General features: G+C 53.0%; 1 protein-coding gene across 1 annotated transcript; it reads left to right on the top strand.

Annotated features, from left to right (window-relative positions):
• Positions 1–552: 552 nt before the first annotated feature.
• On the top strand, positions 553–25,538 carry LOC100906929 (uncharacterized). Its single transcript, XM_029111053.1, has 15 exons — positions 553–565; positions 3,523–3,638; positions 14,452–14,662; positions 16,624–16,721; positions 20,887–21,111; positions 21,222–21,481; positions 22,531–22,649; positions 23,011–23,262; positions 23,440–23,654; positions 23,827–23,971; positions 24,256–24,344; positions 24,544–24,639; positions 24,758–24,851; positions 24,981–25,102; positions 25,314–25,538. The coding sequence occupies exons 1-15, from the start codon at positions 553–555 to the stop codon at positions 25,536–25,538; spliced, it is 2,280 nt and encodes a 759-aa protein (XP_028966886.1).
• Positions 25,539–27,197: the final 1,659 nt, after the last annotated feature.

Here is a 27,197-nt window from a genome sequence, read left to right as displayed (position 1 = left end):
GGATCTTCCCGAAGGTTCCCCGGCTACATATTCGTCCGGTGCCTACCTAAAATACCTCAATCTCGATCCAATATAATCGAAGATGACTCAGCCTCGCGAAGACCGACGACAGACCGTCGATGAATCGTCTCGATAGATATACCCGTTGCATTCCACGGGGTTCGTTCCGTGGATGCGGGACGATCGCAGAGTCGACCGACTCAGTGGTCGCCTCCTTCAATGCGGATTCGCTTCGGGAGCGATCAAGGGATGGAACACAGCATGTCGGTCCATTTTTTCGATACCTTGCGACATCGTAATTCTTCACGTCTGCTCTGGGATTCTCAGAGTTTCCAGGTTTCCTGTGAACGCAGCACTCTCGCAGCACTCTGCTGACGTCACGCGGGTCCCTTTCCTCGAAGAAGACTAGAGCTCGTTCGCGCTGAGACATGCTATTCCGCCTCAGAAGAGCCTTGTGAAACAAACTAATCTAAGGAACCGTAGCGACAACCGAGTGTTTTCGCGGTGTTGTGTTGTTCCGATTGGATTGTCTTCCTGTAACCCGGGACCAGGATGGTGTTCATAGGTGAGAGGTGCTCTACATACATATGTAGATCTCACCATAAGCTCACAGAGCAGGCAACGATACGCTTTTCTTTTTACTGCGGAGTGAGCGCTCCATGGAGTAGCGGCTTCTGTGGAGTTCGGTGATCGAGCTTTTCCCGGAACAAACTTTGAAGTCCTGGAAACCTGCGGACGACGAGCGGTCCCTTCACCGATCGCTTTCAATTCCATCGAGCTCGTATCACAGCGCTCGAGCCGGGGTTTCGGTGGCTCGCCAAGTCGGGATCGTATAGGGCCCCTGCCCCCTTAAACCCCTGATCCCCAATCCCGACACCGAGTCGCTTTTTTCATTTCTCCTCTCATCCGCTCTCCCGTCGCCCTGTCGGCAAAACACTCCTTCTCATGCAAATTGATTCCGTGTCACAAACTCAGGGCTCCGGCTCGGGACCAGGCCGTGTTCCTACCGTCAGCTGTTTAGCAGCAAGCGATTCCTATGGGGGGAGCGGGGGAGGGGGGGCGGAAGGCCCCGATTCTTCTTTCGAGAAAACACTATCAACCTCCCTCGCAGAACGGAGGAGTGGGCCAGAATGAGCAAGCGACGATGTCGAGGCTCACTGTTTCCGATAGGAGAAACGAGTATCTGTAAACAGAGCCCGCGCGGGTAATTTTTTGGACGACCTCGTGCAAAATCATTGATCGTCTACGGCGGCTCGAGCGCGGAGACCTCGTCAGCTTCAACTCGTTCGTGTGGCAACGAGGCCAATCTGTCAGATTCTCAGTATCGCTGAGCGCAGCACAAAAGGGGTCACTGTCCAGAGCGAAGCCGAATTCACTGAACAAGCGTTTCTGACTTTCCCCAGGCTTTCCCGGAAAATCGAAGTATTCCACAGAAGAGTCTCGACCGGGCGCCATTATACTCATTAAACGAGACGGACCAATCGGGAAAATCTCCTAGAGAGCGCACGCTGCCGACTTGTCGTTGATGTCTGGTGGCTGTCGTGCGCGTCACATGTCTGGGGAAACTACAATTTTTGTACAAGCGGCTGTCTCGTCGCCATCGAAGCGGTGCATTGGCTCAGAGTGAGAACATTGCAAAGTACGAGGAAACTGAAGCTCGACCATGTATGCACAGCTTACTTATGCGTTTCCCAAAAAACGCCTAATGCCGGCTGAACAAATCGAGTCCGACTTACGCTGAGACTTCATTTTTGCTCGAGCAGGATCCTCGACCGCGGCTAGAGTTAAACCTTAACGATTGTGTCAGACCGAGATTATTATTCGGGAAAGGTCAGATAAAAATTTCGTCAACGAGTTGATATCGTGTCACTTATTCTGATGGCTTCCCTCTGTCGGAGGTTTTTGACCTCTGTGATAAGATGCTTAGAAGCTATTTCCTGAGCTCCTCCCGTCGCGTCTCCCTCCCTTCTGAGAAGCAGCGAGGGGTCCTTGGAATCTCATCATATTTCGACTCCGACGCATTCCGAATAGTATTACTCCTCAGAATTCATTATGGAGCATTATATAGAAGAAGGATGGCCGCAGGGCAAAACACGGAGCATTCGATCGTACGAAATAAATATATGGGTGAACCTGCCAAGTCCTCGGCGAGAAATGGTGCATCCAGGTCATCTTCTGAGAGGAATAAAAGAATGATCCAAACGTTGAGGACTGTTCATGGCGCTGTCCGTACCTATACCGGGAAGCTTCTCTTATCCTGCCGTAGCTCCTCGTCGAGATCTGTCTCTCTCCGATGGAGGGGTACCGCTCCACAGTCCCTGTGGTCAGGCGAAGCTCTTGCTGCGGAACGAACGGCATGTGGGAAAAATTCAGCGATTAAGCGACGGCTCCTTCCGAGACATCCCACGTTTCGAGCAGACGATTTTCCGAAGAGGGATTACAGGAAAAGCGAATACAGACTTCGCAGTGGAGACCGTTGCGCTTATGTAAACCTGGAACAAAGTCGCTGAAGGTGAGACGTTGTCGTGCTGATAACGCATGCAGAGCGAACGTGATAGGGTGACGCCTCTCTTCTGTTGCCGAGTGCTATTTCTGCATTTGTCGGAAGAGATGCGTCGAAGCGATTCACACTGTAACATCGGTCGCTCCCGATGTTGCTAGGCTCTTTCGCGCAGGCGGAGACGAAATGAGAATCCGTTGCGTAGTCGAGTTCCCGACGCGGTCCGAGCCGGGGCGCCTGGGCGGAAAGAAAAGGGTGTGCATATCCGCTCATCCGTGGCTCTGTTCATATGTATTAGCGCGAACGTCCGTTAAGACATACGCGGAACGGTATGAAAATATAAATGAATACAGGGGTGTATTGTTCGAGTATCGGGCATTGTTCGCGAACGGATCCACCCGGATAGTGTGCTTATGTGAAGCCGGCTCGGCAGCAACGTGGAACTCTTCCGCGATGACAACTGACAATCTGAAGCAACTCGTTCAGGTTGTCGGGAGACCACTGTTCGCGTCTCCTCCGATGCGGCTGCTCTGGTTGTGTCATTGTGTGCTCGCATGCGATCTCTAGAGTTTACCCAGAAGTCATTTCGTTTCTGAGAACTCGTCGTCATGAAGACAACGCCGGAGGATAGTGGGAGCTCACTCGCTTGCTCGCTGCTCCGTTCGTTGTTCGACCGATGCCGTTGTCTCCACAGCGGAGGGCATTGAAATTGGTGCGCCGACTTTACGGTCGGTTGCATTGGTGGACACGATCATCACTTTTGTTTGGTTCTCGGAGCGACGCGATGCCTGACCTCTCGTCTGCGTGAAAGGGCAATCACGGAAAATGAGGAACTGGATGTAGGGAGGCGGCTGACGCGGATCGAGAGGCGATTCGCGGAAACGAGCGGTGGGTCAGAGCAGCGTCACAAGGCGGGACTGATGATGACCGGGTCATCGTCTGCAACTCGATTGCATGTTTCGGCTGGGCGTCGGACAATGGAGCTTTTTTTTCACATGATTCCTTTTTTCTCAAATTTGCAGCCTCTCGAGAGATGAGTGAATCCATGCTCATGACGGCATCCACGGACCGTCTGGGCCTCGCAGTGACCTCGTACGATGATTCGGCGCATCTCAACGCTACAGCCCAGCTGAGTACGGTGAGTAATGAAATTGATTCTCAATCTCGGCGCGGTCTTGCTGCCAGGGTTTCAATGGGATCCGACACACCTGGGTGACGTTTTAGAGTCTGACTGAGTGAGCCGATATTTAGGGTTTCCCCTTGTTTCCGCCGCCGCCACGAGCTGTCACTAACCTTCGAACATTAATGACTTCTGGAGAATCGCAGTTCGCTTTGGACAGTCGCCGTCGAAGGCAGTGCCAGATCATTTATCTCGTCTTAAATCCACCTTTTTGTCAGACAGCGATCGTCTCTGCTCGAGGTGTTGTGGCTCTGTGGCCGGCCTGGTTTGCATGCGTGCACGTGATCGGCAACCGTGGAGGGCTCTCTCGGGAAGGATTTCTCGGGACGCTTCTTGACCACAACGCGAGCCCAAGGTCTGCTGCGATCCGGTACCAGGCGAATGTTTACTTGAATCTCTCGATTCTTTGGAATATTCCTGGAAGAAGCGAGAAACCCGTCCGAAAGGTCGATAGCCGAGGGCCGAGTCTTGCACTAGTACTGTGCAGTGGAAAAATTGTAGAGTCAAGAGACAGCGACGAAACTAGAGAGAACACGTACGAGACAACGAGGGAACGAGCGTGTACGTTATGGCCTCTACGCACAGAATTGATTTTGCATATTGGCGATGAAGAGCCTCGCCTCATCAGAACCTCATCGGGCCTTGACTGAGGTCGCTGACCGCTGCCCCTACAGATGCTGCTCCTGGTCCGGGACATTTCCTGATGCCTTGCAGCTAGATGAGACGGAGGCGTCGAGAGAATCTTCCAGAACATCACGATCTCAGCGGCGAAACCACCCTGCCGATGACTAGAATTCGATCCTTCGTCAGAGTCGCGATTCCTTCTCGGCCGCATCGGCGGATTCTCCGCGGGAGGAAATCGAGTTCCCCTGTGCGAAGTCGAAACAAAAGCTGACAACGTCGGCAGCGTCAATGAGGCGGAAGGTTAACCCAAAAGTTCAACTCGATGACTCGGTGACCAGCATAGCTGACTGACTGTCAGAGTGAACTGACGCTCTCTAGAGATTGTGACCCTACGTTCTGGGTCGAGACCCGGTTCCGATTCGCAGTGTGTCATCTGGCCCGACAGCAGTCTTTCTACAGCAGCCGCAGCGGCACTAGCTAGTCAAGCATACCGAATCGACGAATACTGCAACTCATCGCGGAGACCTCGGCCCAGTCTTTCACTCGTCTTCCACTTCATCCGGAAACGAAATTCATTGCTTTCACCATTGCACCGCCAGAGACGAGCTGTCTAGTCGATCAAAGAACACACGAACGAGTGGATACTCTGCGGAATGACTTAGAGGATCAAGAGATGCCCTCCGCCAGTCGAGCGAGATCGAGCCAGTCCTACGGGGGCAAGAATCGATGAAAAAAGCAGTACGGCAGAGCACGGAGTCATCAATCGGAATCGCTTTGAGGAGGAAGCGATTTGCATAACTCGTGTCTGCGCGTAAGTGATTCTCCGCTCGGAGTCGTAGTCCTCGTCGTAGTTCGGTCGAACCTTATGAAGGCGGACCGTGCTTCGTAAACGATTCGTCAACGATCGTCTGGACCGGGGATGAATCAACATTTGAACAAGCTCTGGAACCGATCGCACTGCCCTCGGCGAACGTGACTCATTTGCTAACTACTGCCGCACTCGTGCATCGTCATTACCCAAAATAGTTCAGCTTCGAATCGCTCTCGTTACCAACGCTTCAGGGGGGCTCCTAAGGAAACGAACACGATTCGGCAAACATGATGAGTCTCAAGTAAGAACCATCCGGATGAGAGCCTCGCTCGGGCGCAGGGAAAACCTGGGGGACCTAAGCCGGAGAAATTGCATCTCGAGTGAGATGATAACAGATCGGCAACAGAGCATGTGTTCGATCTCCAGTGTTTCCTTGTGGCGCGATGCTGATCCGGGCTCCCCCTGGGGAGGAAGTGGCAGAAAAAACCGCCCACGTCTCGGTCCTTGAGAAGGAGAGCTGTTGTAGCGCAGTGCAACTTGGAAGCTCTCGTATCCCGTACAGCTGCGAGCCTTCACAAGCCGCAATGAAGCTTGCCCGCTCGACTTTAGAGTCTACGAGACTACGAGAATCACTCACTCACTAAGTCAGGCAGTCTGTCGCTCGCCAACTCAACGGGTCGTAGAAACGCTCGTCGATTCACAGCGGGAATCGTCCGATCTGAGCGCGGCACGCGTGCAGCCCTCGATGACAACTCGAAAGAAAGCGATGGGCGAGCCATCGACAAGCTATAAACGATCCGTGTGTGAGTCTGCCTGTCGGTGCCACCGTCGTTCGGCTGGTCGACCACTCGCCAGACACTACGATCTCGCGAAGTGACGGAAGTGTCGCCCAATCTGCTTTGATTCTGTCTGATGGCGGGTATCAGTACATACGCGTCATTCGGGTCAGAGCACGGTGCTACGGTGTCATTAGCGTCAACTCGATGTCGTCGTGCGCCTGTATCGCAGTCTGTAAAGACGGAGTCGGTTTTAATGAGATTTGAGAAGTACGCTTGTCAAGTGGACATCAGAGGCGCCATTGTGTCCTGCGCGCCGAATTTCGGAAATTCGCGGCTCTATTCTCGGCTGCGCGTTATCGCCTGGTGGGAAGCCGTCTTTGGCGTTGATAGATACATCAAACCGGAAGACGGTATCATCGCCGCAGGGCGCTGATATCGCCTACGCCGTCATTTCGCTGATGTTCGGGCGGAGGGGGGGAGGAGGGCAGGGGTGGAGATCCGGAGAATTACGGAGTGAAGGACGTTGCGCGGGATTCGGTAGGGAATTCGGCCTGGAGCGTCAGGCAAGGCTTCAAATAGAGTTTTGCGTCCACGGGGCGTCCGGACCGATAGTCGACTCTTTCCGCAAAGATTTAGGAGCCCTTACGGACCTCGCAGATGCCGTAGATCGGCGGTACGATTGCGGTAAGCCCTCGATTCTCGCAAGTCCCATGGTTCCCTCGCTGATATGGCTCCGAGACATGATCGCACATCTTTCAAGACACGATCACTGTCGGGTGGCCCCGACGCGACGCGTCGCGACGCGTCGCGACGTCTCCATCAGACCGCGCCACCGCCGCTTCGCCGCTGATCGAGCTCCATGTAAAGTGTCCCTTGAATCCTGTCAACCCGGAACTCTCATCGGGAATAATTCCTGGCTCAGGGCTCGCGTTCCTCAGGCTCCGGAATTGCAAAGCCGTTGCAGCTTCCGCGGCTCCTCCAGGGCGCAGGACTCCTTCTGATGAGAAACCTGTTCGTCGGATAGGACCTTTTTTCGGACCGGCGACCTCCTCATGAACTCTACCATCAGGTTGCGCGTATCTTGGTAAAGACTAGAACCCCTCAGCCCTCTCTCGGTGAGCCAGGTCGCCTTCCCGGGTATCTAAAAGTTCATCCCGACGATAGCTGGTATAGGTGTGGAGGCGGAGGCTTCCAGAGATAGCTGGTCCCGACGACGCCCTCATATCGGCAACGATTCATCCAAGCCAACACATTGCACGAAGGATATCAGGGGTTTATTCGACGAGTACACTTCTGAATCATCAGCTTGGAGCGCAGGAATTCAATCCTTCAGCAAACAGATTTCGGGTCAACACGGTGATTGTACGAACATACAGCTTAGAAAGTAGACACAGGTGTGAGCGTATCACGCTCGATGTGTGTCCCGCTGAGAGATGTTTCTCATGGAGGCAAGCAGAACCTTCTATAAGCGGAAGCAGGAAGGAGAAAACAGGAGGAGAAGGTGGAGAAACGGAGTCCGCTTGTCTTGTTCGGGCTATCAGCTCCCAAAGCGTTTGACGGTACGCGGAAGCGAGTTTTTCCAGAAGTGCCTTCTCCCTGAAGGATATAATAATTTTCGGGAAAGGGGAGGGAACAGACACATAGCCATCGAGCCTTCCGAGAGAGGGAGGAAACCATCGCAGTCCGCGCGTAAGCCCGGGGAATCGCTCCGGAGCTCGTTTGTTCGTTCCTTCGAGGGAACGATCATTCGTTCGACTATTTAGTCCTGGATAGCCTGGAATGGGAACATTCATCATTGGAATGGTCCGATTCCCTGAACCTTGATGGGTTCGGCGAACCGCTGCGACGCTCGGTTCGCCGGGCAGCCGAGCGCTCTCGCAGATCCCTTCCTGAGCCCATCTTGAATGATTGTGCGCTGTTATATCGTGGGAAATTCACGAGGCTCGGCTCCCGACGTTTCCCTAATTCGGGATTTCTCGTGGCTGAATCGCGCGGAGGGATCTCCGGCCCCGGGATATCAACACGGTGAATAAGGGATGGGGAACCCATGCACCCCATCTCACGACCGGCAAGGCTCGTCGCAGCGTTCACCTAAGACAGATTGGCGGAAGAATCGCGATTTCGATTCGCGCTTCGATCTGGAATATCGAGGGACTAGTTCCTTATTTCGGAATATCGAAAGTCACCTCTGACCAGCTAGGGCTCCCAGGATTAATGACGACCTGTCCATGTTCTCGCGAGCTGATCCTCCAATCAGAGGGGAGAAGGAGACACTATGCAAAACAAATTCGAGGCTGCCGTAGCGGGTTTGTCCCACTGGTGGTGCGCGGGAGCGATACGATGTGTCTCTGACAGGCCATCAGGAACCGGAATGGGAATAACGGCTTTACAATTTCACCTCTCTGATCCGATTCGGTCCCTAATCCCCCCGAAGATCGGTATCAGTCCTGACGACCTTCGATGCAGGTGCAGAGGTACCTTCTCCGTCCCCAGGCTCGCGGCGAAGGCGAATTTTGTGCTTCGCGAGATGTTCAACTCGTACGTTACTCGTTTCCCGCATCCGACGGTGTGGCTCTATTCTGTTCAACATCCATTCGTCAATATGCGTGGAAATAACAACCCTGGAAACATCATCGAAATCCCCAACAGCCGTGGTCTGGATGTTCTCATAGGGCGCGTCGAAGCGATGGCGGCTTCGGCAACGTATCCCAGCCCTGTCGAGTGGAATGTTACCACTCCGACTGTTGCCTCTGTCCATCCGGGCGCAGCCGTCAATCATTGGGGGTTGGCGGAACAAATTGCCTCTTTCCTCAGAGGACACATTGTCGACTCGAACATTTTTGAAACAACGATCTTGCGTTCGAGCGTGTCTGTGTCGTGGTGCACAGCCATCTGACATCATTACCCTTATAAATCACCGGCCGCCGATGGCGTATGCTGGCCGACCCACGATTCCGCGAAGCGATCGGCACACCGCTCCACCGGGATTCCCGAGCCGATAATGCTACGAATTCGGGAGGATCTGGGTTGCGGCGCCGAAAGTTTCCGGGAGCGACTAGATTGTGAGCAATGTTGCGATACTGCAATCTCGGAGGTAACACGTCGTTACCGCGAGGGTAAACAAGAGAGGAAAAGGAGGGGAAAAATACTCGAGGGAAACAACAGCCGCTCGAATCCGGAGTGGCGTCCGTCCCGAGAGCCAGATCCGTGAGCGACTCAAGGGCACAAGAGCAACTAATCACAGACCGCTGGTCGCCGATGTTGCCTCGCGACTCAACGAACAAGTTGCTCATGCAGACGACGTCGTCCTCGCGCGAATGACTCGCCGGCTGAGTGCCCGCGCGCCGAAAGCACGGCGCGGTCGATCGCGAATGTGTTTCATAGGCTCTGGATAGATACATGGTATATGTATGTGCCGAAAACGCAATATGAGACTACTCGATCGTTCCCGCTAACGCACCCGACTGAAGGGAGCCTTAATGACTTCCGTGCATAATCGCGTGGCGTATTGCGACGCACATTGTTTGTTCCCGAAGGTTGTTTGCTCAGACGCTCGAATGATTGCCTGCCTGAGTAGCTTACAGACTCTGCGACCTCTAGCCACCGATCATTCCCGAAGATTCGAGAATCCATACGGAACACGAGTCTCATTCTCGCTTCATGTATATTCAAAGGTTTTCGGTGCTTGCGTATTATGGATACTTGCTGATCGAGAAATGATTCTCTCAAACCTTCGGCTTGAAGACCAGCGATACTTTTTCATTTCGATGAGAAAGCAAAAGTTCATCCGCACATAATCTGTCCTGAGTCCTGACTGAGTGGAAACGGAACCTAATCCCCGGAGCGGGGATCTCCGAGCAACGAATCGAGAGATCAGCGGAAACTAGGACCTTGTCCTCAAGTGGTCGACACTAACAGGACGGAATCGGTGGTTGCTCGGCATATTCAACATTCGAGAGTTGATGAAGTCCGAACGCCCGCTGGACCTTCTTAACAGAGCCCGTCGGGTGGAAACCCGCTCTCGGAAATTCCCATAGGCGAACACCATCTTCAAGGGCTAATTCTGAGTTGTCGATAAGCTCCTTGAAGTTCAATCGAGATTCCCTCGTTCTCCAATTGTGGTGGCTCATCTTTTCTTTATTCAGTTTTCCATAAATATTGACTTCGGTCCCGTCTCCTCGGACGGTGTCGTCAAAGGGAAGGTGTTCCGTGGAGAATCGGTAGATATGCTCAAGCCTTTCGGAGAGGAACTTTGGCTGAAACATGAGCTGGTTGAGCTCAGCATTTTCGGGGCCGTTTCCGTTCTTGTTTGGACGGTCGGTCTCTGGCTCAGCGTCCGAAACGCGATCAGATTGTACAGAGATCCGGATTGAAGCCAAACAGAAACTCCTCTGAGAATAATCGATCGTCACTCCTCACTTCAGGGAAGTGTGAATTTAGTTTTCTCCGACGGATGGTCCAGATCGAGAGCTATTTCGGTACAGCACTCAACAAACACTATCACCGTATTTATAGGAAAGGCCGCCGTCGCCGCTTCCGAGGTCCTTAGTATTTATAGTACGAGCACAAACCGTAGCAGCAGCAGTAGCGGCGCGAACGGCTCTTGCGGCAACACCGAATCTCCACGCGGCGGTCACTATGTAGTCTGAACTTTGCCCTATGCCGAGAAGCTGACTGCTCGAAATGGCAGACGAACACGTCCAGAGCAAAATCTTGACCCACTTCTATCAATGAGAGACGTCGCCACGTTCCAATGAGATGCGGCCACCGGCTGCGTGACAAGCGGGACATCGAGCTCAGATTAATTGAAGAGAAGAATAAATAAATATTTGAGGTCATCCCATCGAGGGACGGTAGAGCGGTGTCCGTCATTGTGTAGCGGGTCTCGCGTCCCGCAAGTCCTGGATGAGGATATCGAGCCTGGATGGGGATGCCATCTGCTCACAGAAACTCCGTCAGACGCCTGGCTGTCTCGGTTAAGGATCAGTTGCAGGAGTCTTACCCTCGAACATGGTTCCGATTCGCCATCCAGGTTCCGAAAATCGACTCCGAGTCTGATCCCGCGATTTGAGCCCCATGTGGCAGCCAGCTTCCTCGTGGGTCACGATGCCCGAGAGGCCGATTCCCGTCCGCTGGGATCGGAATTTTTTCGCCATTGGAGTCCCCCTCACGCTCTTGAGCTTCTGAGGGGGAGTTTCCGGTGAGCCTTCTAGGCGGCATCGTTCCCCCCTGGAATGGGCTCTGAATCTCCGTTGTTTGGCGCGGGAAGTTTCCATGTCCCGATGATTTCTCATTGCTCTCCGGATCTCCACTTTGTGAGTATGCGTGCAGACGTTGAGAGTGACAGAGATAATCACATCACGTGACAGGGACGTGGCCAGAAAGAGCGAATCTTCGTCGGATGGGCAAGGAGGGACAGTTCCGAGCTCAGTGAGAAGAGGCTCCAAGATAAGGGAATAATGGCGAATCGGCAGCGGGAGAGAAGGGATCTGCTGGGACCGACAAGGCGCGTCTTTCTTGCGACGAAAGTAATCATTCGGAATTAGATAGAAGATGTGTCGGGGCTGCGAGTAGACTGTCTGGTAACTCTTTATTCCTCCGTCTGTTTCTCTCTGGCCCTCTTCTCCTCTCTCGCCGATTCCCTCCTACTGTTCCCCTGCACTCAGTCGGTCTCTCCCAATAACAACGACGACCGTGCCAAAAATGACACAAAAAAAGCATATTTCATGCGACCAACGGTGGGGTTTTCGAAAGTCGGGAATCAAGCACAGTTCGGAGGATCGGGCGCGAAATCGCGGTATCTATAGGTGGAAGAGCCTTCTCCGACAACCTTCCGGCTCAAAAATATCCTCCCCATCTGAATTCCCTCGAATCCCGGCTCTCCTGGCTGCATCTCTGAGTCTGACGGAATCCACGTTAGAATCGAAGTTCGTGGAACCGCGACAAAAATGAAGGCAACGGGAGCAGATTCGTCAGAAATCTTGAGTATCTTGGGCATCGTTCGAGTCACCCACGGAAACGACCAGTACCGAGGTCAGTCGAGAATTGCGGCCATTGTCACGGACATGGAGACAGCAGGACTTTTGTCCGAATAATCTAAATGCACATAAGAGTCATCGTCTGTCCAGTGTCCCGCTCGATTCCGTGAGTTCGGAGGAGGCCGAGTGTATATTGGGCCGTCTCTATGTTTGTTGCGTCCAGAGCGCTGTTCATTCTGGGGGTTTCAGCAGCAGGGTCCCGTCGGAAACTTCCGGAGGTCTCATGATTGATCATTATTTCATAGGAATTTCATTGCTCCTCGCCCCGATTTCCTTTCTCTCGATCAGAAGCTTGCGAGTAGTGAATATGTTTTTGCGATATGTATCGCGACTGTCCGTCTTATGTAGGGTGCACGGAATCGTCACAGGATGTTTTATTCTTCCTCCCAACAGAATTATTCGATTGCGAGCCGTCGACGACGTTCCTCCGTTGATGTTTCTTGATTTTTCGTCGCTCACAGACACGACGTTTCCCCGAGATTTCGCCACGGGATCAGATGCGGCTTGGAAAGATGTGGAAGGGAAACGAAAGAGAAGACCAGAGTGGAAATATTAGACCATAAGTTCCAGGGAGCTTGATCGAAGCCGTCAAGATAAACGGCGGATTTATATTCATTTACGGCTCCAAGCGATAACAGCGACTCTCTCTAGCGGATGGTAAAAACTCGTATAGTATCCCTCCGGAATGTTGCGTGGCGCGGGATATCGGGGAACAGACGACAACGAGGAATGCCGCCTGCTTTTCTCGAAATTAAAATCATCCTTGGCCTCTTCAGGCGCGGCATTCGTCGTTGTCAAACGTTTTCTTGGGAAACTTCAAACCCTCCGCCCCCGCTGGGACTTGTCGGACCCTAATCTGGCGCGAATCTTTTTTGAAACGATGCGAAGGAGAAGAAAGCCGAACGATGACCTAAAAAATAAACGGAAGGAAGGGGTTTATAGCTTTCGAGTACCGCATACGAGTTCCTCGCAGCAGCGAGCGAAACAGTAGTTGAAGCATCGATGACCCCGGAAGAACCCTTAGTTGAACACGTAGGAGATTTCCGGAGGGGAAACTTCTCCCAGAAACCATCGGCTTCAGAGTCGGAAGCTGAACCTTCATTCCGTAAAGATTCGATGTCACCGCTCAATTCAATTTCGGTGAAGCTTCTGGGAAGATCCTGGACGTCAACACGAAAAATTTTCTGTGAGCAGAGCTGAGGGATTCGTTTGTTGCGACAATCGCAGTCAGCAGAGGATCAGGCCGAAGAGCTCGCAGGTCGTGAAAAATTTACAATGTCCGATGCGAATTACATCGTGCGTCGATAGTATTGACTTTTCTGATCTGACCAGATCTCTCCGCTGCTCGCTGTCGATAGGTAGAAGGTTTGGTGCGTGCCGTTGGTTGGCTGGCTGGCTGGCTGCCTGTCTGTTTGCGCGCATGTTTGCAGCTGCTTCCCGAATCGGCTTCGATACAAAGGCCGGAAAGATGTTGGGATACACAAGCGTTAAGAGCAAATATTGAAACTCTCTTTTGTGGTGTTCGCGGTCCGGCGACTCGCTGCCACCAGAATTCTGCTTGCCTCGGGGATCTACCCGCGCCTCTCTGTGACTGGCATTCGCGCTGGAATCGACCGTCGAGAGACGACAGACGGACATCGGAGTCAAAGCGGAAGAGCTTCTTCAATTGATTGCTTCCTTGACAGAAACGGTGGGATACGGGGTTGGTTGCTGGTGAGCGGGCGGCTGAGCGGGGAAACGTGACAGTAGGCGGAGCCTTGCGACGTCCAACGGAAGCTTTTCCCCCGCGGAGAAAGCAACATGATGACCTTCGGTGCGAGACTGATATCACCGGAATGAAAATCCTGTACGATTCTCTTCCCTCCGCTTGAACTCTTGCAGAAAACACGGCGCGTGTTCCCCGTGCAGAAGAGACCAGGGGGGCTAGAATGGCGATTTTTCCGTTCCACGATCGGACGGTGAGACAAGCTCGCGGTACCAAGGAACCGCAAGCGAGGCTCAGGGCGAAATCGTGAAAGCTGGTCCTCGAGCTAGCCTTCCGATAGCCTCGCCTCCGAGGGAATCAATGTGTCTTTGCCGAATGGCTGCTTTGACTCTGGGACATCGCGAAGCCATTAATATCCATGCGCAACCTCGGAGGCAGATCACTTGCACGACAGCAGACACTTGTGGCTCGTTTCCCGAAGCTTTGGTGATAACAGCCGACAATCGAGCGGCCTAGATGCGGTCTTGATTCAAACGACTCGCTAATGGATGAGACAAATGTGCTGCTCAGAAAGCATTCATAATGGTCTTTGGGAGAACCCGTGAACGACATAGATTGCTCACTCTTTATCGTCTGCGGTTTTCGCGCAAGAGAAATCTCTTGCGCTTCCATGGGCAGGCGCTCGATGGTATTAATCCTTCCCTATTCGTGCGGGTCAGCTCCTCGGGAGTTCCAGCTCGACTTTCCGTTGAAGATTCCATGGGGGGGGGGTCTCGATTCCATCACTAAAGCGTTTCGTTCTCTCTTTTTCCAGCCGGTGAGTCCTCAGAGGTCGCCCGTTTCCAGTCATCCTCTGGGCGTCGCTCTTGGCGGCATGGGCGGTCCCCCGCGGATGCAGCGATCTCGATCCTCTCGAGTTCGCCCGGGGACTCAGTCACCTCGGGTTTCGCATAAGGCCTATCCGTTCCCCAACGCTGACACGTTCACCGCAACGGCAAATGTGATACAACCAAGTACAAACCATGGTGAGTAACAGTTCGACGTATTTGGTCGTCCGCGTGTTTCGTAGCTTCTTTCGACACGCTGACGATGTTGTCTCTGTCAGACCGTCGCAGACGGACGTGGATCACTACGCTGCCGTCTTGTGATTATCCGAGGAGCCAAGGGGGAGAGCGTTGCCTGAGCTAAATGGGATGAACGGCGCTCGTATGTCACTTAGCTGCGAGGACTAAGTATTTTCCGTTGTCTTCCTTTTTCCATTTTCGCGTCGCCATCCCTTAATTCGGTCGGTCGCTCGCTCGCTCTTGTCGTATTCGACAGAACAGTACGGTCGGAGGCGGCCGAGAGAACTGTCACGACGGTCCACCGACCGCTCGGACGGACCGACGGAAAGCGGTCACCGGCCGTACATGGCGACCGGGAACACGAAGAGCTACGGAGACCCATTGTCTCATCGATGGTCGGCGGCAAATAATCGGAAATCACATGTCTGCGCGTATTGGGCAACAACAAAGGATTGGTGTCAAGGAGCCACTACCCTTTGTACTCGTGTGTTGTGCCGCCGGTGCTCGCCGGTCGGTTGTGATGTGTTTTCTCGCATCGCATCGAGAACACGAGGTCGTTCCGCGCGCCCACAAAAGAGTCTCGTCTACGGATGAATTAACCTGCCTTCGCCGCCTTATTGGGAGCTTTAAACGGAGTAAATTGCGTGGCTTCGGGTAACAGAAGCACCGACGACGCGAAGATTGAGAGAAGAGGAGCGTCCAGTGCTTTGCGGCTCGGGGCTATTTCACTTACGAGTGAGGGATTTCCGCAAAGCAATCGGCTCGAAGAAAAAAACCCAACCATCGGTTGGTGGGCTTAGCGACATCACACCAAGTGAACATACAGTGTGAAAACAGTGCAGTTTCGCCTGTGTGGCCGAGAGAGCCACGTTTTATGGTCTCGCTTTCGGCCTGCGGCGGAGAAAAAGCTCTGCGATCATGACTGGATGTGAATCTCCCGACGCGACGGTCTGCACACGCCATACTCTCGAGTGTGCATGCAACTCACGCAGCACATTCGCCAGAAACAGCGGTGGGCAATATTTGTCCATAGCTTGCTAATGCGTCTGTTGATGGCCACAGCCGTCGGCGACGCTGTGACTTCTGCGGGCGAAATAATTATTATCTGTCTGGGGCTTCCTGATTCATTTCGTGACCTGCTCATCCCTCAGGGGGTACCGTCCTCGCGCGGACAACTGTGGAGTTTGGCTGGGGAGTTCCTCGTCAGTCGAGAAGCGAAATGCGAAAATGCGGGAACGCGTGTCTCGGTCGCCGGTTTTCATTTATAGAGGAGGCGAGAATGCGACAAGCGAACTCTCAACCCTTAAGCCAGGACGTGACCGCCCTGATCGCGTCTAGTCCGAAGTTCCCGACAGGGAAAAAGTGCAGCGCAGGTTTCCGGTTTTTCCGTGCTGACCAAAATGAATCGGAGGTCTATTCAACTGCCCTATCCAAGACGTGCGGTAAACAAAAGCGAGGAAGAGATGTTGTTTCCCTGTTCCAGGTCAGCGTGACCTCGGAACGTCGAATTCCGCTGGAGAGCGTTTTGGAATTCGAAGACCGCCGCTGTTTTTGTTATTGGTGCACATAGCATTGAGATCGACGCCGTACTCTTATAAATTCGGCTCATGATGAATCCTTTGTTATCTCTCTACTTCTTGCCGTCGCACTTGTTGTTCCTGTCGCCGAATCAAGGTCGGGGTCACATTAGTCGTCTGGGTCTGGGCTCCCTCGCATACACTCATCCAATTATGGTTTGTACCCACCTCACCGGCTCTCTTGCCTCGTGGGGGTTCCGGTTCTCACGCTCTCGAGCAGACCGGCTCCTGATCCTCCGACTGCATGGAACTGCTGTTGCGCTTCGTTGCCAGCGCTGCTGTTGCGCTTCGTTGCCAGCGCTGCTGCCCCTGCTTCGACATAACCATGTTGTTTCCATTCCATAGGCAAGGACCAAAGCGCAACCGCGACGGGACGCGGGCAGCGATACAGCATTGACTACACAACTCTCACGGAAATCGACCGGATGAGGGCTTCGCAACAGGTGCGTGTTTCCGCGTCTTCTGTTTTCCCTTTGTTCCTATCTGATCGTCGTGATCATAAACATCCTCGCAAGTCCATCGATGCCGAGATCTCAACCTCAGACACGGATCTCCATCTCGAAGGCTCGAGAACGGACCAATAAAAATTATTGAGCTCTACTTTCGGAAAGTTCCAAACACTCATTCATAATACATACGTGCTTATTCCACAAGTAGCATTCGAGCTTGACGAGCACCGAAGGCTGCGACTCGCAGTCTGAGCGCTCTAAGCTACGGGGCGGAGTGGCTTGCCGGCCAACCTCAGGGAATAAATATACAACGACTGGCCGTCGCGAAGCTTCCGCTGACTGGGCGTCAGTCCGTCTGTCCGCTCTGGGTGGCAAGTCTGCAGCGGCGACAAGCCGACGATGATGGACCATCAGTCACACGTCGGGAAACGGCTTTGACCTGAGATTGATCTTACTCGACGTAACCGCGAAGTCTCTCGGACACTGCTGTCACTTGAAGAGCTTCTCCTAGATTCTATTTGTAACTTCGAAGCCACACCGGATCCTCAGAGTAGGCAGCTCATCTTGTGCGGACGGCTCAAGCGCGCGTTGAATTCGCGAGGAACCGCGGGTTAGAGTTCCGCTCGTTGAGCGTCCCCGATAGGAGATGCTGACGTTTTTCGAAAGCTGCGACTTCACGAGACTATAGTACTGAGCGTCGTCGGACGTGTTTTTTGATGAGCTTCGTACCGACTGAGGTCGCGTGGGAGACCGTAGAGCTGTCACGTATTATAGAACTCAAAAGCATCCCATCTGCCCGTTTCAATGCGGGTGGAGTTCTAACGATAGGACAGGATTGAGAAATAATCCGCTAGGCTTCTCCGGGGTTCGTCTCCGGGAGCCGACCGCCTTCGGGGCGCGCTACTTGGGAATGCTTTCGGAGGGCCTATGATGCTTACGAAATGACGGCGGGTGTATGTTTTCGAAGTCGATGGTTCTGTGTCAAGGTTTTTTGTGACGTCTCAGATGTGATATTTCATCTCCAATATCGTGAGATGTATCCGCCTGTCGTCGGAAGATCTCCCTGTTGTTCATTCCATTTCCATACACTCCGTTCGGTATCTCAGCCGGCTCGAGTCGAAGCATAAATTTCGATTCTGCCTCTGAGCCTTTGCTAACGATCTCAGCGCTGCCGGATCCCTGAACACATAAACACATTTTTCATTCGGTGCTGCTCTCTGCTTCGCAAAATGCTCAGATGGCGAACGAGCCGCCGGCCGAAGGACTGATAGTCAGATGGACCGGGCACGCAGGCAGCCAACCAGCCAGAGAGCCGGACGAGCTTGTTGGCAAACGAGCGAGGGACTGACTGACGAAGCGGATAGAGAAACGGCCGAACCAATGATTCGGTGATCGGGATAGGCCGTGCTTGCTTCCGTTGCGGCTGCGAGGTTCGTATGAGCGACCGGTGGCACCGAAACTCTCGGCCAGTCGAGAGCGCTACTGCTCTAATGCACAGCGTAGTATGACATCATGCATCGAGTCAATCAGAATGTCTGATGGAGAAGTTCCTTTCGGCGTTCCGCAATGCGCGGACGCACCATGCACGAGGGCGGTTGTCAATGATACCGGGAAGGTGGTCTGGTGGCAGCCGCGAGGGGCATTTCGAGCTCGGGAAAAGCGTTTGACTTCCTGAAACGCCCCTCCCGCTCTGCTTCGCGATTCATCCTCGTGAGTTACCACCCGATTCCCTCGTGGACAAACGTCATCCGGACGGGAGCCCGCATTCTGGGTCGAGAGCTCCAAGTTCACATTTCGATCGAATCTCCATTCGCTCGATCGCATCGTGTGTTTTGATGAAGCGATTGATTGACTGGCGTTCGATATCGAGCTCGCTCAGAAACCCGACGGGAAAACGGAACGCTCTCGGTTAATCTCTGATGGTCCTCCAGGAATTTATCTGCCCACCTGCTCGATAGATTTCGGTGCTCCCATCGTCGTTTTTCCAACGCCCGCGGTCGAAACCCACAGCAAACGCAAATCGATTGAGACGTAAGATAGCTCCGGATCCAGCCTTCCAGATAAGTTCTTCTAGAACTCCCGATTTCCTGTCGTGTCACGTGGCAGCGTTAGTCAAACAAGATTGAGATACATATGCGAAGCGGCTAAAGGAGCAGACAGTCAGCGTTCCGCGAGTTAGGACCGGACGCTCCCAACCAAAGCTGAAGGCGGAACATCGACACTTCCGAGATCGTCTCTCGATAGATGAGGAAGAAATACTCCAACGGACCCCGTAATCACCGTTGCAATCCCACATGCACCCCCGGTTCGGCGACGTCCGTCCTTCACTCACGGAGGATTAAGGCAATATATCGAGTCGCGCAGCTCTTTCCATTTGCTGCACTCGAGGTACTTCTTCGAGGGGTTTCGCAAATCCAAGGCGATACGTCAAACGTTTCATGCTTCGTAGGCTACGTAAATCTTTCCTTTCGCCGAACCCAATCTCGGATTCGCGAGCTGTGCAGATTTCTGGCGGGTCTCCAGGGTATTCCGGAGACGTTCGGACATTTTCGATTGTATGCGATATCTCGACGACTGCTCTGAGACCAGCATGGAAATCCAGAAAACTCTATTCAGATCGCTCGTTAGACTTGCAGATGAACGTTTTCTGTCGTGGGTCCAATCACGAGCGGGGATATGATTTAGATCCGATGGCACAGAAGACTCTGCTTCTGACGGGGAATCGCAAGCGATGACAGCGTCCTCTTTTTGCCAGTCGACCAGGAGAAATTCGGTGATCCCGAGCGAGAAACTCCCGGGATCGTCGACTTCCGGATCCCCGTTTCGGCTCCCGCGCGTGCGAGGCGAGGCGGAGATCGGGCTGATCGTTCGTAAGCGAGGATCTTCGTCGAATCGTCGAAACCACTTGAAGCATTAGTGCTGATAAGAATCGAAATCGCTTCCTCAATGGGAATCACTCTCTTGGGAACTATCAACGGGGACTGTTGCGTGACGCCGTTCTCACGCACCTCCCTCGGTAGCGGTGAACATCCTTCCCGTCGGTGCTCAGCCCCTGGTCATCTCGAGTCTTGGTCGTCCGATCATCACAGCTTGAGTCAAGGGGTGGGACTTCGCGACGATTTCCGTCCGCGGTCCGAGCCTCGTGAGGCTTCCGAGTTCCACGGAACCGTTTGACCTTTTCGTACCTACTGGAAATCGGGATCCGCGCCCGGAATGAAGCTAGAATGAAGCTGCAGGGAAAAGGCTCGACCGACCTGGAATGAGCAACCATTGCGGCTCCGCCCACGGCAACCCGCGGAACTCTCAACACGGTCTCCGAGTACTATGGGAATTTGGGACACGCTTTGGAAATCGATCGAGATGTCTCTCAGAACGCGGACTGGCGGAGCTCAGCTTCCGGTAGTTGGCGAATCGCATTCAGGTCCGGAAAATCCAGGAATTGTAACGCTCCTCCTTTCCCGTCTTCCATTCAATCAACCGTCTATCGGCCTGAGTCCTGAGAGCATTCGAGTGTCCTTGCTGCTGCGAAGGTCCCGCGAACGTGAGCCCCGCGCCCTTTTCGGAAATAATCCCCACTTCTTTCCTCGCTAGAGCGGAGACACGTTTCCAGGGACGTTCGTTCGCGGTACTCGCATGTCGGGGATCACGCGATGCGGTCGTGACATTTCTCCTCGAGCTGTCGGGACACATTCAGGTTCCTCGGAGGTTTCCAGAACACCCACGCGTTTTTTAATTTCACGTCGAGAATCGGTGAGGATTCGAGGATGAAACGAGCCACGGTCCGGAGGAGGTACTGAAAGATCAGATTCACTCGATACGAGTCCCCCATCACCCACCTTCCGTTGCTCTGAGGAGTGGATGCGGCTGGACAGTTTCGTCATGAAGTTGTTCAGCCTTAGGGGGTAACATGGCGAAACGGCGGGGTGCTCTTTCCAATTAGGATGAGTACGTTCGCTTTGAGCAATGATTCGCAGGCGACTCCCGCTAACGAGGTGAGCGATTGGACTCGCGCGGTCCTCGACGAGGCTTCGAGGACGCGATTTTTTCCCTTCGAGTCCCGCAGGAAATCCATCCGGGGATAGCATTTTACCGCCAGATCTGGGGAGTTTTTGTTACTCGCTGATTTCCTTTGATGTGACGCTAATTTGATCATTTCCAGGTCGACGGCTGGGGGAAGAAGGATGCGTGGAGTTCCGCGAGCAGCGGAGGCCGGAGCGCCCCTCAAACCCCTCTTTGCAAAGGACGATCCACTAGGCGTTACCGCCACTCGGCAACTCGCAATTCCTTCCGACACAATGCGAATACGCAACCAGCGAATTCGACCAGCAATGCCAACAACAATCACTTAAACAATAATGCACTCACTCAACAGCACGGCAAGCAGGTTAGCAGAAGATTTTCCGTCCTGCCGTCGACGTGATCGGTGGAGGGTCAGCGCGAGGGAAATTTACGAGGGAGCTGTGTGGGCTAAGCGATTCTTTCTCCTCCATTCAGGCCGTCTCACCGATATTGTCGTCCCGCGCCCCGTTAGCGGCTGTGAGCTCGCTGACACTTGCCGGCGGTGGAGGTGGGGGTGCTGGCGGAGGAACAGCTGGCCTGTCAACATTGGATCCAAACCAAAACCACCCCAATTCGCCTTCTAGTCTCAGTCCCATTAGCCATTTGAGCCATCTTGGCCAGCCGCACCGTTCTGTAGGTCGTTCACAGTCTGTTCGGACTGCGAAGAGACCCCAGACCCTCGAAAACAGCACCAGGTACGCGATACTCGTAGGTATGAAGCGGAAGTTTAGTACGGAGCAGATCGGAGCTCGATTTCCTGTGAACCGCGGTTCAAAGTGCCCGAGGCGAGCCGAGATTCCGAGACTGGGACGTTCGTCGATGCTTGGAGTTCATCATTCTCAATTATCGTTCATACCGGATACAATCGGCCCTGGTGTAAGATATGACAAATCACAGACGTGCCGGCAGGAACCCGTGTCTCAAACTAGGTACGCATGCGTCTGCACATTCATTCAAGCGTGGACCCGACTCCGCTCGGGGGTCGGGGGGATCCGTTCTGGAGCGGGTGGTGATCGCAGCAGTTGCACCTGAACTAGCGAGCCCGCAACAATCGGCAGAGCGATATTCCGTCTTTCCTTCGGAGAATTGCGAAGCCCGGCGCCAGGGAACTTAAAATTAATCGAAGCCAATGCACGACGACTCGTTCCCGAGAGAAATTGATGGTCATGCCAACAGTTTTGTTCTTGTTCCTTGCGACGGTCACGCGATCCAGTGAGGATGCCAAAAATATAGAGGGCCTCCCGGGAGCCTCAACGCTTCACCCTCGCGCAAATGGAAATTCCATCTGGCGATTTCCCTTCGCTAATCTGCAGGTGGTTTTTCTCTCGTACGCGCTCGACGACGCTTGGGAGTTCTTCTAGATAAAATACGAATTTCGCGCTCCTGTAACAAAGATCGCCCTGCTAGTCGACTCCCTCCGATTCGTCTCAGTCTACCGACTGTTAGGGGTCGAGACCTGGCCCGAATCAGAGTATCGAATAGAAGTTTCGGCACTTGAAGTTCCTCGGGGTCCCACAATATGCTGCGCCCTGGAGGTAAATGAATGCCGTGTCGTGCTCCAGCAGGGAAGACCCCCAGTCCGACCTTGCGCGCCCGTCAACTATTTGTGAATTTAATATAGCGGAATATGACGGTGACTCCGGACAGCCCGCCGACCGCAATTCCACGGGATACGACGTCTCATCTGACTAACTTGCCCGGATGATGATATCACAACCTGGTGACGTGAAATGCTTCCTTCCAGATTCCGTCAACGGATCGCGTCCATACCCGGCGATCGCGCCGTCGTGGGAGGGGATTGGGAAGATCCCGCGGCTGGCGCCACTGCGGCATCGAACGCGTCGTCATCCAATAGCGTATACGGTAAATAGAAAACTTTGTACCGCTTTTCCATCTGTTTGCTGCCGTCGGCTGCCTCCCCGTAGGCCTTGTAGTTCGCTGCCTGGTACAGGAGACGAATACAAATATTTGGTGAGCCGAGATTCTCACCGACGAAGATGCCGACGGACAGTCCCTCGAGGCCAGATAACCTGACCGCCACGGCTCAGGCACGGCGGTTTCCCTCAATCGACGTTATCAGCACGAAGAAAATTTGGATTCCTTGAGGCCTCATTTCTAGGACCCGGACATTTCTCTTTCCCATCAAGCATTCGTCCACGAGAGAGCTAATTCTCTGTTGGTTGTGGGTCTCGAGTATGAATCTCGACTTCTCGTTCGTTCCCAGGAGCTGAGACCCAGGCTGCGACTGGCGAGGTTGAGGTGCAACGTCTGCGCAATTTCGCGGTGACGTCGAAGGGTGTGGTAAATCGAGGCGACTCGTTCCGCTCAAAAGCGAATCGATCAGCGAGTCTCCATCGGAATCACGCCTCCTCCCTCAACAGACTCAATGTACCCGCGAGCCGGCAACGCTCTGCAAGCGGTGGGTCCTACAACTGCATCGCTACACAGTCTGGCTCAAACCCTGAGCTACACACCGGTAAGTGCAGCTCCCTGACAAGTCGTAATACTTTCGCATCGATCATCGATCATCATGGCAACCACGCTGCCGATCGCACCACCGGTACCGCTACCGGTGAAGCCGTGGTGAACGCTACTGACCTCGAGCGACGTGATCGCGATTTGATCGAGTAAGCTGAATGATCAGACGTTTCAGGTGTGGTAGCCGGGCGTGGAAGAGATTTAGAAGTGTGTCCTTCACTTTCACAAGTGGTTCCGACCACAGCTCTATGCGCCTCGCTCTCAGATGGTAACAGGGTTATAAGTCAGTTGGAAGAGAGCGCCAGAATCGTCCTTGATGGCATTCACGGTCAATCAAACCCAGAAATCAGCATCGAAACCGGAGTAGATGACCTCCACACTCACGCAGAGGTGGGTGGCTTCACTCAGCTGTTTACTTCTCACGAGCGTAGTGGCACGAAACCTCGGTCGAAACTATCGGTGTCGATGATGAGCTGGGGCAATCGCCTTGTTTGGCTCAGGCTCAGCTCCCCCGACTCCGTGGAAGAGGAAGTAGGCTTGACTTCGTCTCGCTCGATTTCAGCCCGTAGAGGATGTAATTTGCTGTGAGCCGACACCAACGCGACGTTATCGGGTACTTGTCGTCGGAGCTCCGGAAGTAGGCAAAACCTCCCTCACTCGACAATTCACAACTTCAGAGTACATTTGTTCCTACGATAGCTCCATGGGTACGTAAATAATTCGGTCTTCTTTCGTGTACCTGTTATTTGTGCTGGCCCTATTCTGAATATCGGAGCTCCTCCAAGCCCTTGAATGGAACGCTCTCTTGCGATCCTCGGACTCGGTATTCCGCTTGCACTCTCTCTGTGTTCCCTGGGGCTCCGGAGGAGAAAGGGCTCAGTCGGTCGATGCAGTCGAAATCAGTTTCGCTTCACTGGTTTTATGACGCGATGGACGGCCGACGTCGGAGAGAAACACAGTTTATATAACGTCAAACATTGTTCGCTTGCAGACGAAGAACACGAGAAAGTCGTTCAGATCATTCTGAACGGCGAGGAATCAGAGCTCGTATTCATCGAACACAAATCTAGCGAAGCATTGGTGAGCCTCAATCGTTGCTGACAGACTCGACTTCCCACTCAGTCAGCATTGGGACTTTTGCCCGTGGGCTTTGAATTGGTGGTGGCAGATAGAGAGAATCTTCTACATGTGGAACGACCCTCCGTCCGCTCGTCCCCTCATTCGTTCCAGCGAATAAGAGTTCCGATACGAAAATAACATGTCGGCCGCTCTTCCACAGGGGAACCCAGTAACTGCGTACCAGCCGGACGCTTATCTCGTGGTCTTTTCAGTGACGTCGAAGAGTTCTTTCACGGCTGCCAAAGATTTCCTGCAGGTAGGTTGCAAAGTGATAGCCTCGCTTTCACGGGAGATACGGGTTGATGCTCCTTCCGAGGTTCCCGAGTACGTCAGCCAGCGGTACCGAAATAATAACGAAACTGCCCCGAATGCAGGTCATCCGCAAATGGGATAATATGGCAGCCCGCGCGATAATACTCGTCGCCAACAAGACAGATCTAGTTCGTCTCCGAGCTGTCTCGACAAGTGGTGAGGGATTTCAGTCTTGGCTTTGCCTCGTCCCTATTTTATCTCCTACCGATGAATTTTCCCGGTAACTCCTCCGTGCTGGCTCCTCTTCCCTGTTTGGATTTCTCGCTAACAGGGCTAACTTTTCAGAGGGACGCAGCTTCGCCAGCAGCGAAGGCATCAAATTCTGCGAAACGTCGGCTGGAATAAATCACAACGTAGATGAGCTTCTGGGTGGACTCCTGCACCAAATTCGACTAAAACAGCAGCAGGTAATGCCGAGAGCATCACTTTGAGCCGAGTGACGGCCGCATCGCTTTCCCTTCTGCCTTCGAATTCGCTGAACCTTCAAGCCGCGTGGAATCTTGTAGAATTTCGTTCTACGCAGAGGAGAGCGATCGGAAACGCCGTGAAGCCCCCAGTTCCCTTGTATTGCCTGTTCTCACCGGGAGGTCCCAAGGTAATCGTCGCCCTCTGTTCCAGTTGATCAAGCGAAGCGCGTCGCAGCGTAGTCAAAGCACCAGTTTGAAGGTCCTGCCATTGTTGAGAGCGAAGAATTCAGGGCCCCGAGGACCCCACGACAGCGAAGGCAATCTCCATCCGAAGCAGCCGCTGAGGGCAAAGATGTTCTTGAAGAAGATTCTTAGAAAGGCTTGTGGTACCTTCGGAACCTCCCACAGCAGCTGTGACAACCTCCACGTTTTATAGACTTGGAGAGATTCACCATTTTGGTTTCCGACAACGAGCGCGTGTCTTTACCGCGTTTCCCATAACTCAATCAATCGGATATTCCTCCCACCGCTCCCGAACACTTTCCCTCCGAATTCTTTCCGTAATGTCTACTCTCGGGGATGCGCTCATGCATGCTGTTCCAGCACGTTGGCCGTCACCGATCACCCCAAGACCGATGAGAAAAGGGAAATACACAAACTTTCATGGAACACTTTTTTGGGACCGACCAAAGGAACCGCTGTGCCAAATAGATCTTCTTCGGGATCACACCACGCCAAACAACGGGAAAATTCATTCATATCGCCTTGGAACAGCGATCCAGTCTGAGGGATAAACACCAAGGACCGGACGAGCGCCAATTTCGTAGGAGGGCAGGGGATCGAAAGGAATACTTCTAGTGCCGTTGAGGCGGCAACCTCCGACGGCAAGATAGATTATGATGATGAAGATGGTGGTGATGATGGTTATAATAGTGATCAAGGTTTATTCACGGTTATCCGACGCACTGAAGACTTCACTTAGATAGCGATTTCATCGATTGCTCTGGCGTTCCAGTGATTGATCGATGAAGCATCCATTCGTATGCGAACTGGAAAGTAGCGATTCAGAGACGCTGAACGAAAACGCAACGTTCAAATTAGGTAAAAGAGATCGCACTTTTGTACCCTCTTTTGCTCCAATCATTCTAGAAATCACTCACGTTCCCTCCTGTTACACATGAAGTCGATTCTCATCTATGAGGGAGCACTGGACTCGCAAACATCCAGAGTCGCTGCGCCATTGTCGGTCCTCGCGCGCGCTTTGAGTTTCCCTCACTTCGAAGCGGAACGAAGATTCACAGCGTCGTTTGAGTTGCTGTTTTCATAGGGCAACTTTTTTCCCGGGTACCGAAAACTCATTCTCTTTTATCAAACCTTATCCTTTCCGGTCAAAACCGTCTCCGCAGCAATTGCATCGCCAATGTAATCGAGTCCCATAGGACGCTCGTTTCGTAATCATTCTCTGACAACCTGATCGAAGTTGCCAACACACGCGAAATACCAGAGCCTACCCATGCATCAGAGGAAAATATCTTTTGCAAAACAACTCTAAACGAATACGTTCGGTATATCATGCTACTATTCCTGGAAGTAAATAGTTACGATGTAAAGTGATGATCGTGAGACTTAGGCAACGTCTGAGTGGTTCTCAACGTTCGGAATGTCTGCTTGCGGGTTTTTATCGACCTTCTGCGCTTCCCGCCATCGGAAGGAGATCATAGACTTGGAAGAGGATCAAGTTCCTAGGAACGCGATAATTCATCACTTGCAAACTGTCTAGGACCGCTCTTTCACACCTTCCCTTGATAAGTGCCAAAATGAAAGATAAGGCTGAGGGCGGACGAGGGAAAAGTTTCCATTCAAGCCTTGGCGGATCAGGGTCCATTATCCGTGACCCCTGTAGAGTCTTCCTCTTTGGAAGGTGATGAGGGCCGGAGTTGGAAGTTCCACAGGGAAAGATACTCACGGAAGTACCGAGAAAGACGATTTGTCAGGTTTTGTATATTCCATACATCGAAGACTCTGAAAAAATATTAAATAGACAAAAAAATCACTCGATATTGCTACATACCGACAAAAATGAGATAGAGAAAAA

Source organism: Galendromus occidentalis, unplaced genomic scaffold (assembly GCF_000255335.2).
Source record: "Galendromus occidentalis unplaced genomic scaffold, Mocc_1.1 scf7180000077213, whole genome shotgun sequence".
Classification (NCBI taxonomy): Eukaryota; Metazoa; Arthropoda; class Arachnida; order Mesostigmata; family Phytoseiidae; genus Galendromus; species Galendromus occidentalis.
This window is presented reverse-complemented; position numbering and strand designations above follow the sequence as displayed.

Coding starts and splice junctions, on each gene's coding strand:
- LOC100906929 (XM_029111053.1), top strand. Junction 16,722..20,886: donor GGATGAGGGCTTCGCAACAG/GTGCGTGTTTCC, acceptor GATCATTTCCAG/GTCGACGGCTGGGGGAAGAA. Junction 24,852..24,980: donor CCGAGCTGTCTCGACAAGTG/GTGAGGGATTTC, acceptor CTAACTTTTCAG/AGGGACGCAGCTTCGCCAGC.